Below are 10,792 nucleotides of genomic sequence, written 5' to 3' on the forward strand. Positions count from 1 at the left end.
GTCTCACTGCAGAATTAGACGTTCATCCACGTTCTCCAAATGTCATTTCAAAGTGTTTTTCTCCTGCTGCTCTGTATCGCTCCATTTCTCCAAAAGTCACATTTAGAAGTTAAGGGTTAAATTCAGTCACTCATTCTAGATGGTTAAGGTAAGGGTTACATTCAGTCACTCATTCTACTGGTTAAGGTAAGGGTTACATTCAGTCACTCATTCTAAATGGTTAAGGTAAGGGTTAAATTCAGTCACTCATTCTAAATGGTTAAGGTAAGGGTTACATTCAGTCACTCATTCTAAATGGTTAAGGTAAGGGGTAAGGGTTAAGGTTTGGGATGGGGTTAGAACCCCCCCACTGGGATTGAACACGCAACCTTCCAGTGGTTAGAGCGTTGGGCCAGTAACCAAAAGGTTGCTGGATCGAATCCCCGAGCTGACAAGGTAAAAATCTGTCGTTCTGCCCCTGAACAAGGCAGTTAACCCCCTGGGCGCTGAAGATGTGGATGTCGATTAAGGCACCTCTCTGATTCAGAGGGGTTGGGTTAAATGCAGAAGACACATTTCAGTTGAAGGCATTCAGTTATACGACTGACTAGGTATCCCCCCTTTCCCCATCTGATCCAGTCATGAGATGACTTGATGCTCAAGTGCTCGTTTCCCCTAGTGACCCGTTTTGAAGGCATTTCCCAACGTCCTCAGGACATGGATAGAAGCCCAACTTCAAAGTCAATCTTGAACGACCTGGCTGGATAAGCAACATTCTCTCCCAATAAACACAGGGTATGGAAAAAGTTGAGATAGGAATCTCCTTAGCGCCCTCTCACACTCACTCACACCCTCGTTAGTTGTTTCCCTTTCTCTCTCTCCAGCTCTCTTTCTATCACTCCATCCTACAGTCTACAGTCAATCACGGACTACAAAAGAAAAACCAGCCCCATTGCGGACCAGGATGTCTTGCTCCCAGACAGACTAAACAACTTCTTTGCTCGCTTCGAGGACAATACAGTGCCACTGACATGGCCCGCTACCAAAACCTGCGGGCTCTTCTTCACCGCGGCCAACGTGAGTAAAACATTTCAACTTGTTAACCCTCGCAAGGTAGCAGCCCCAGACAGCATCCCCAGCCACGTCCTCAGAGCATGCGCAGACCAGCTGGCTGGTGTGTTTACGGACATATTCAATCAATCCTTATCCCAGTCTGCTGTTTCCACATGCTTCAAGAGGGCCACCATTGTTCCTGTTCCCAAGAAAGCGAAGGTAACTGAGCTAAACGACTTCCGTCATCATGAAGTGCTTTGAGAGACTAGTCAAGGACCATATCACCTCCACCCTACCTGACACCCTAGACCCACTCCAATTTGCTTACCACCCAAATAGGTCCACAGACAACGCAATCGCCATCACACTGCACACTGCCCTAACCCATCTGGACAAGAGGAATACCTATGTAAGAATGCTGTTCATCGACTACAGTTCAGCATTTAACACCATAGTACCCTCCAAACTCGGAATTAAGCTTGAGACCCTGGGTCTCGACCCCGCCCTGTGCAACTGGGTCCTGGACTTTCTGATGGGCCGCCCCCAGATGGTGAGGGTAGGAAACAACATCTCCACCCCTCAACACTGGGGCCCCACAAGGGTGCATTCTCAGCACTCTCCTGTACTCCCTGTTCACCCATGACTGCGTGGCCATGCACGCCTCCAACTCAAATCATCAAGTTTGCAGACAACACTACAGTGGTAGGCTTGATTACCAACAACGACAAGACGGCCTACACGGAGGAGGTGAAGGCCCTCGGAGTGTGGTGTCAGGAAAATAACCTCACACTCAATGACAACAAAACAAAGGAGATGATCGTGGACTTCAGGAAACAGCAGCGGGAGCAGCCCCCTATCCACATCGACGGGACAGTAGTGGAGAGGGTGGAAAGTTTTAAGTTCTTCGGCGTACACATCACAGACAAAGTGAAATGGTCCACCCACACAGACAGCGGGGTGAAGAAGGCGCGGCTTGTCACCAAAAACACCCACAAACTTTTACAGATGCACAATCGAGAGCATCCTGTCGGGCTGTATCACCGCCTGGAACGGCAACTGCTCTGCCCATAACCGGAAGGCTCTCCAGAGGGTAGTGAGGTCTGCACAACGCATCACTGGGGGCAAACTACCTGCCCTCCAGGACACCTACACCACCCGATGTCACAGGAAGGACAAAAAGATCATCAAGGACAACAATCACCCGAGCCACTGCCTGTTCACACCACTACCATCCAGAAGGCGAGCAGGGGCTGAGAGACTGAAAAACAGCTTCTATCTCAAAGACTATTAAACAGCCATCACTAACATTGAGTGGCTGCTGCCAACATACTGACTCAACTCCAGCCACTTTAATAATGGAAAAATTGATGTAATAAATATACCACTAGCCACTTTAAACAATGCCACTTTATATAATGTTTACATACCCTACATTACTCATCTCATATGTATATACTGTATTCTATACCATCTACTGCATCTTGCCTATGCCGTTCAGCCATCACTCATCCATATATTTATATGTACATATTCTTATTCATTCCTTTACACTTGTGTGTATAAGGTAGTTGTTGTGAAATTGTTAGATTACTTGTTAGATATTACTACATGGTCGGAACTAGAAGCACAAGCATTTCGCTACACTCGCATTAACATCTGCTAACCATGTGTATGTGACAAATAAAATATGATTTGATATCCCTACTCTTTCTCCATCTTTCCCCTCTCTCACTCTTTCTAAATCACACATTCAATCTTTTCCACTCCCCTTTTCTGTCTCACAATTTCCCCTCTCTCTCTACCTCACTCACCCCTTCCCCCTCTCTCTCTACCTCCCTCACCCCTTCCCCCTCTCTGTCAGCCCTTCCCCCCTCTCTCTCCATCTCTCACCCCTTCCCCCCCACTCTCTCATCTCTCACCCCTTCCTCCCTCTTTCTCACCCCTTCCCCCTCTCTCTCACCCCTTCCCCCCTCTCTCACCCCTTCCCCCCTCTCTCACCCCTTCCCCCTCTCTCTCCATCTCTCTCACCCCTTCCCCTTCTCTCGGTCTCTCTCACCCCTTCCCCCTCTCTCTCCATCTCTCTCACCCCTTCCCCCTCTCTCCCTCCATTATCTATTCATCAATCTCTGTGTAAATCAGTGTGGAACAGTGTACGACACACAGATGAATTACAGAGAGATGATATTATCTGCTATTAACATTAACACAGGAGTTTACTGTAGAGTGTGATTGGGGATCTATATTTAGCAGAGAAGATCAGAAAAGGTGAGTGTGTGATACACTGTGAAACACACACAGTGGGATTTCGAATGAGTGTGTGTGGGTTTTACTTTGATGAGAATGATGATGATGAGGCATACGGGCACAGCACACACATCTGGTTCATCCAAGTCCATACCTGTCACACTTCAAAAATACCCCCCACCCCCACACACACACACACACACACACACACGCGCACACACCATCCCTCAACCAACCAACCCGCCCCCCCCCCACACACACACCAACCAACCCCTCCCCCACACCCACCAACCAACCCCTCGCCCACACCCACCCACCCACCAAACAACCAACCCCTCCCCCACACCCACCCACCCACCAAACAACCAACCCCTCCCCCACACCCACCCACCCACCCACCAACCAACCCCTCGCCCACACCCACCCACCCACCAAACAACCAACCCCTCGCCCACACCCACCCACCCACCAAACAACCACCCCCTCGCCCACACCCACCCACCCACCCACCCACCCACCAAACAACCAACCCCTCGCCCACACCCACCCACCCACCAAACAACCAACCCCTCCCCCACACCCACCCACCCACCAAACAACCAACCCCTCGCCCACACCCACCCACCCACCAAACAACCAACCCCTCGCCCACATCCACCCACCAACCAACCCCTCCCCCACACCCACCCACCCACCAACCAACCCCTCGCCCACACCCACCCACCCACCAAACAATCAACCCCTCGCCCACATCCACCCACCAACCAACCCCTCCCCCACACTCACAATCCCTCAACTCAACCTTTCCCTTCTTCAGGTCTCATCTCCCTCCATCTCCTATGGAGTTACTATCCAGGCCTGGTATTTCTGGTCAGACGGAGTCGAGGACGACAGAGACCTGAACTTGTGAAGTGTTTTTAGGGGGTTGACAAAAGTGCTGTCAGAGTATCACATATAGACCTGCCTTATGGGTCCTGGTCTAAAGTAGTGCACCTAATCCAACTATAGACACATATAGACCTGCCTTATGGGCCCTGGTCTAAAGTAGTGCACCTAATCCAACTATAGACACATATAGACCTGCCTTATGGGTCCTGGTCTAAAGTAGTGCACCTAATTCAACTATAGACACATATAGACCTGCCTTATGGGTCCTGGTCTAAAGTAGTGCACCTAATTCAACTATAGACACATATAGACCTGCCTTATGGGCCCGTGTCTAAAGTAGTGCACCTAATCCAACTATAGACACATATAGACCTGCCTTATGGGCCCTGGTCTAAAGTAGTGCACCTAATCCAACTATAGACACATGTAGACCTGCCTTATGGGCCCTGGTCTAAAGTAGTGCACAAGAGAATAGGGTGCCAGTCTAGGGTGCCGAATCAAACTATAGAAATGTGGCCCAAGGGTCACATAGACCTGCGATCTAGATTCAGCTTCCCCAGAGGACTGATTAACACCTGGTCTAACTATAGAGTCATGGCTCTAGGGTTAAGGAGCCAGGGGGATAGTGTCAGACTAGACCTAGTGGTCTAATTATAGAGTCATGGCTCTAGGGTTAAGGAGCCAGGGGGGTAGTGTCAGACCATACCTAGTGGTCTAATTATAGAGTCATGGCTCTAGGGTTAAGGAGCCAGGGGGGTAGTGTCAGACCATACCTAGTGGTCTAATTATAGAGTCATGGCTCTAGGGTTAAGGAGCCAGGGGGATAGTGTCAGACTAGACCTAGTGGTCTAACTATATAGTCATGGCTCTAGGGTTAAGGAGCCAGGGGGGTAGTGTCAGACTAGACCTAGTGGTCTAACTATAGAGTCATGTAGATCTAGGGTGCCTTATGGGACCTGGTCTAAAGTAGTGCACCTAATCTAACTATAGACACATATAGACCTGCCTTATGGGCCCTGGTCTAAAGTAGTGCACATAGTCTAGATATAGACACATGAGGAGGGACTGATTAAAACCTGATCTAACAATATAGCTATGGCCCTAGGGTCACCTCACCAATGGGAGGAGTCACACGTTCCAATTACAATCTTAACGACCCATAACTTAATGAATGCATTCAGCTCGTTTAACACAGCTAGCCAATAGGGAGGGAGTTTTTCTGTTTTGTCTTAATTGGATGACCCACTTCATGGTTGGCTTGGGTGAAGTGAAGGATCATGGGAGGATATAAATGGTGCCCTTGAGGAGGAGGGCACCTGAGCGGCTGGTGTGTGTGTGTGTGTGTGTGTGTGTGTGTGTGTGTCCTGTCCCCACTTAAATAGTTAATAACCAAACTGTGCCATTGACACAGCTACCAAATCTAGAGGCATTCTGCCAAAAATGAAACTTCATTCAAGACATCAAGACATGACTTCACCTGAACACAACTCTCTCCCTCTGTCATCTTTTGCACTGTCAAAGACAAAAGACAAACCTCACCACTTTCTCACCTTCTTACTCTGACTACGACTGGCTTAGCTAACGCTTGCTACTAGCGCATCCCTATGGCTCATTGCCTGTAGCGCTAACGCTGAACTGGACAACACAAGTCAAATGTGTGATTAGTGCCATCCATCTCCACATCGGGTCATTGACCATAGTTTAGATTACATCTAATGGACACTTCAGTTCACATGACCAAACGCAGATAACAGTCTGAAGCACTCAACCACACACACGCACAGTGCTGAGAGGGATGGATAAACTATAATGACTATGGTGTGGGCAGAGAGGACTGTGAGTTTACGGTTCACTGTACTGTGTGTGACAGGAAGGGGAGGGGGGAATGAGTGTGTGTGACAGAGAGAGGAGGGGAGAATGAAGTGTGTGTGACAGAGAGGGGAGAATGAATGAGTGTGTGTGTGTGTGTGTGTGTGTGTGTGTGTGTGTGTGTGTGTGTGTGTGTGTGTGTGTGTGTGTGTGTGTGTGTGTGTGTGTGTGTGTGTGACAGAGAGGGGAGGGGGGCATGAGTGTGTGTGTGTGTGTGTGTGTGTGTGTGTGTGTGTGTGTGTGTGTGTGTGACAGAGGGGAGTGGAGAGAATATGTGTGTGAGAGATGCAGTACGTTTGACCATGTCCCAAGCTAAAGTACTGGTCTCCTTTAACTGTGGTTAGTGAAGCTTTAAAACTGAGTGATACGACACACACACACACACACACCTTATTTAAAACAACAAGCTCTCACAGTCTTACTGTAGACATCCAAACCCTTGTCCATAAATGTCAAATTTCGAAAGTGAAGTTTAGGCAATAATTCCCAATGGTTAAAGGATAGGGTTAAGGGTTAAGGGTTAAGGGGTTAAAACTAAAATAAATAAACAAGGTCCTATCACTGGGATTGAGCACGTGACCCTCGGAGCCGCCCGTCCGCCATCCCCGCCCACAACGCCATAGCAAAACCCAAGACAACTTGATGGTAAAAGCGCTCACCATTGCCCCTAGTGGACAGTTTTGAAGTCATTTTTTTAGTCTAATTTGGCAGTGGATCTTGTGTGACCTGGCTGTATATAACCTACAGTCCAGAAGAGAGTCATCCTCCCACTGTCATAACGGTCTTTACGGACATTATGGAATCTGTGTGTGTGTGTGTGTGTGTGTGTGTGTGGGGGGGGGGAGGGGTTAACTCTTCTAACAGAGATTGTGTGTAAAGACTAAAAGTGTGTGTGTGGGGTGGGGAGGGGAGGGGTTAACTCTTCTAACAGAGATTGTGTGTAAAGACTAAAAGTGTGTGTGTGGGGGGGGGGAGGGGTTAACTCTTCTAACAGAGATTGTGTGTAAAGACTAAAAGCCATTTCCTCTGCAAGGATTTCAAACGACCACTGACGGCCCCTTTAGACCAGGTCCTCGAGAGTACACACACACACACACACACACACACACTAAACAAGGTCACCCAAACACACCCACTAACCTATCCCCACCCTCACACACTAACCTATCCCCACCCTCACATACACACACACACACACACACACACACACACACACACACACACACACACACACACACACACACACACACACACACACACACACACTAACCTATCCCCCCCCCCCCCCCCCACACACACACACACACACCCTCACACACTAACCTATCCCCACCCTCACCTTATCTCCCTCCCCAGTCCAGTTAAGACGACAGTAGAATTTAAATGGTGTTTTTCTTTCATATTTCCTCTCCATCTCTCTGGCATGACCAGAATGAGAACAGGGGGAACTAGAAGAAAGAAAGACAAACCTCTCCCAAGGAACGATGACAGGAGCGAGGGATGAAGGTAGCCTTGGAAAGAGACATGAAAGGGGGGGGGGGGGGGGTTAATGCTAAAATATGATAAAGTGAGGGAGAAAATGAAGGAGAGAGCGTGACAGAGGATGGATGGAAAGAGTGGAGAGAGAGAGGAGAAAGACAGAGGATTAAAGGAGCAAAACAGAATGAGAAACCACTCTCAGAGGTCAACGGAGTCACAGACTCAGGGGGGTGGAGAAACAACTTCTGTTTAACCCCGTTAATGACTCCATTAGGTCCTTTCCAGTCACAAATAGATCTATAGAGAGACTAGTCAATTCTTCAGCTAGAAACCAAACAGATCTACACTACCGGTCAAACGGTTTAGAACAAGGCAGAGGGTGGCTATTGAAGAACCGCAAATATAAAATATATTTTGATTTGTTTAACACTTTTTTGGTTTCTACATGAATCCATGTGTTATTTCATAGTTTTAAAGTCTCTAAAGTCTTCTACACTGTAGAAAATAGTAAATATAAAGAAAAACACTTAAATGAGTAGGTGTTCTAAAACTTTTGACCAGTAGTGTATGTTGATGTATATCTACAAGGTTTTGTGTAATTCCCACCTGATTGTGTGTTGTGTGTGTGGAGGGGCTGTCCTTCATATGACCCTGTACTGTGGTTACTTCAAACAACATGCTAACTGTCATTGATCACAATGTTACATGGTTGCTTGTTTATGTGGTGGTTATGGTAACATGTTGCGTTATCCTGACAGGGTTTGGGTTGTGTGGGTAAGCGTGAAGACCGTAACCAAAGCAACAGTTTTACAGTACTGTAGGCCTACCTCAGATAGATAGATAGATAGAGAGATAGAGAGAGATCGAAACAGAGGGTTAAGAGGAAAAAAGAGAAGTACTGTACCTCAGCTCTGGGGGAGGAGAAGACATCTGTCTGGTTGGTTTTGACTGTCTTCCTGAAGAGAGAGAGGGGGAGGGAGAGAGAGAGAGAGAGAGAGAGGGGGGGGAGGGAGGGAGGGAGGGAGGGAGGGAGGGAGGGAGGGAGGGAGGGAGGGAGGGAGGGAGGGAGGGAGGGAGAGCAAGAAATAGAAATGGAGTTTTAACATTTCATCGTACTGTCAGAGATGACCGTTTAGAAAATGTGAAAAACCCTGCGGTGAGTGAGATCAGTCCAAAGAGGAAATAGAGAGAGTCCTAGTTTACATCACTTCCTGTTGAGAGACTCCCTAATTAGCACATAACATGTCCTTAGTTACCACATCTCCTAACGGGGAACTCTGACAGCATCCCAAACAGCACCCTATTCCCTAAATAGTGCACTATGGGCCCTGGTCAAAAGTAGTGCACTATATAGGGAATAGGGTGCCATTTGGGACGCAACCCCGTGACAAAAGAGAGCAACACATCAGAGAAGTGAACATTAGAGGAAACGACAGTGGCCAACAACTCTCTGTTACAGGGCTAAGTGAAGGCGGTTCAGAGGTCAAGCAGTCTCAGTAATGGGTGGTGCCCAGAAAGTGGAAGAAGTAAGAGTTCTATTCATGTGAGACTGTGGTGCAGGGAACTCTGAATGAGTCAACAGTTTAAAAGAAGTATGGAGGGAGCAAGTTGTTTTGGGGGAGTAGTAGCTGACTGCTAAAGAGTCCCAGAGTTACAGGAAGTAGCAGTAGTGACACGTTGAAACAGTATTACTGTGGTGTTATATTTAAGCAATAAGGCCCAAAGGGGTGTGGTATACGGCCGATATACCACGGCTAAGAGCTGTTCTTATGCATGACGCAACACGGAGTGCCTGGATACAGCCCTTAGCCGTGGTATATTACCCATATACTACAAACCCCGAGGTGCCTTACTGCTGTTATAAACTGGTTACCAGCGTAATTAGAGCAGTAAAACTAAATGATAGCTTACACTCTACGTGTAGGGGGTCGGAGGCGACGCAGGGCTCGTGGTTGGTGCTGACTGTCTGACTCAGTCTGGTAGAAAAACATCCTGATGTCGTCATCCAATAGAACCCAGGTAGGCAGGCCCAGCAATCTCTGATAGAGAGGAGAGGAGAGGAGAGGAGAGGAGAGGAGAGGAGAGGAGAGGAGAGGAGAGGAGAGGAGAGGAGAGGAGAGGAGAGGAGAGGAGAGGAGAGGAGACATACATATATATATATGGGATGCTGGTCCATGTTGACTCCAATACTTCCCACAGTTGTGTCAAGTTGGCTGGATGTCCTTTGGGTGGTGGACCATTCTTGATACACACGGGAAACTGTTGAGCGTGAAAAACCCAGCAGCGTTGCAGTTCTTGACACAAACCAGTGTGCCTGGCTCATAATACTGTACCCCGTTCAAAGGCACTTAAATCTTCTGTCTTGCCAATAATCGCTCTGAATGAGAAACATACACAACCCATGTCTCAATGCTTAAACATCCTTCTTTAACCTGTCTGCTCCCCTTCATCTTTAACCCGTCTCCTCCCCTTCATCTTTAACCTGTCTCCTCCCCTTCATCTTTAACCTGTCTCCTCCCCTTCATCTTTAACCTGTCTGCTCCCCTTCATCTTTAACCTGTCTGCTCCCCTTCATCTTTAACCTGTCTGCTCCCCTTCATCTTTAACCTGTCTCCTCCCCTTCATCTTTAACCTGTCTCCTCCCCTTCATCTTTAACCTGTCTCCTCCCCTTCATCTTTAACCCGTCTGCTCCCCTTCATCTTTAACCCGTCTCCTCCCCTTCATCTTTAACCCGTCTCCTCCCCTTCATCTTTAACCCGTCTCCTCCCCTTCATCTTTAACCCGTCTCCTCCCCTTCATCTTTAACCCGTCTCCTCCCCTTCATCTTTAACCTGTCTCCTCCCCTTCATCTTTAACCTGTCTCCTCCCCTTCATCTTTAACCTGTCTCCTCCCCTTCATCTTTAACCTGTCTCCTCCCCTTCATCTTTAACCTGTCTGCTCCCCTTCATCTTTAACCTGTCTGCTCCCCTTCATCTTTAACCTGTCTGCTCCCCTTCATCTTTAACCTGTCTGCTCCCCTTCATCTTTAACCTGTCTGCTCCCCTTCATCTTTAACCTGTCTCCTCCCCTTCATCTTTAACCTGTCTCCTCCCCTTCATCTTTAACCTGTCTCCTCCCCTTCATCTTTAACCTGTCTCCTCCCCTTCATCTTTAACCCGTCTCCTCCCCTTCATCTTTAACCTGTCTGCTCCCCTTCATCTTTAACCTGTCTGCTCCCCTTCATCTTTAACCTGTCTGCTCCCCTTCATCTTTAACCTGTCTGCTCCCCTTCATCTTTA

At 48.1% G+C, this 10,792-nt stretch overlaps 2 protein-coding genes across 3 annotated transcripts in view; one reads left to right on the plus strand and one right to left on the minus strand.

Annotated features, from left to right (window-relative positions):
• Positions 1-10,792, minus strand: part of LOC139370177 (neutrophil cytosol factor 4-like) — a 31,427-nt gene that overhangs the window by 15,639 nt on the left and 4,996 nt on the right. For both annotated transcript variants that reach the window (XM_071109512.1, XM_071109513.1), the window contains exons 5-6: positions 9,424-9,551; positions 8,417-8,468 (exon numbers count right to left, since the gene is read on the minus strand). In XM_071109512.1, coding sequence (XP_070965613.1) covers positions 8,417-8,468; positions 9,424-9,551 — 180 coding nt within the window. The remainder of the gene's footprint in view (positions 1-8,416; positions 8,469-9,423; positions 9,552-10,792) is intronic.
• Positions 1-10,792, plus strand: part of LOC139370180 (parvalbumin alpha) — a 62,199-nt gene that overhangs the window by 5,635 nt on the left and 45,772 nt on the right. The window lies entirely within an intron of this gene.

This window comes from Oncorhynchus clarkii, chromosome 17, assembly GCF_045791955.1.
Source record: "Oncorhynchus clarkii lewisi isolate Uvic-CL-2024 chromosome 17, UVic_Ocla_1.0, whole genome shotgun sequence".
NCBI classification, from domain to species: domain Eukaryota; kingdom Metazoa; phylum Chordata; class Actinopteri; order Salmoniformes; family Salmonidae; genus Oncorhynchus; species Oncorhynchus clarkii.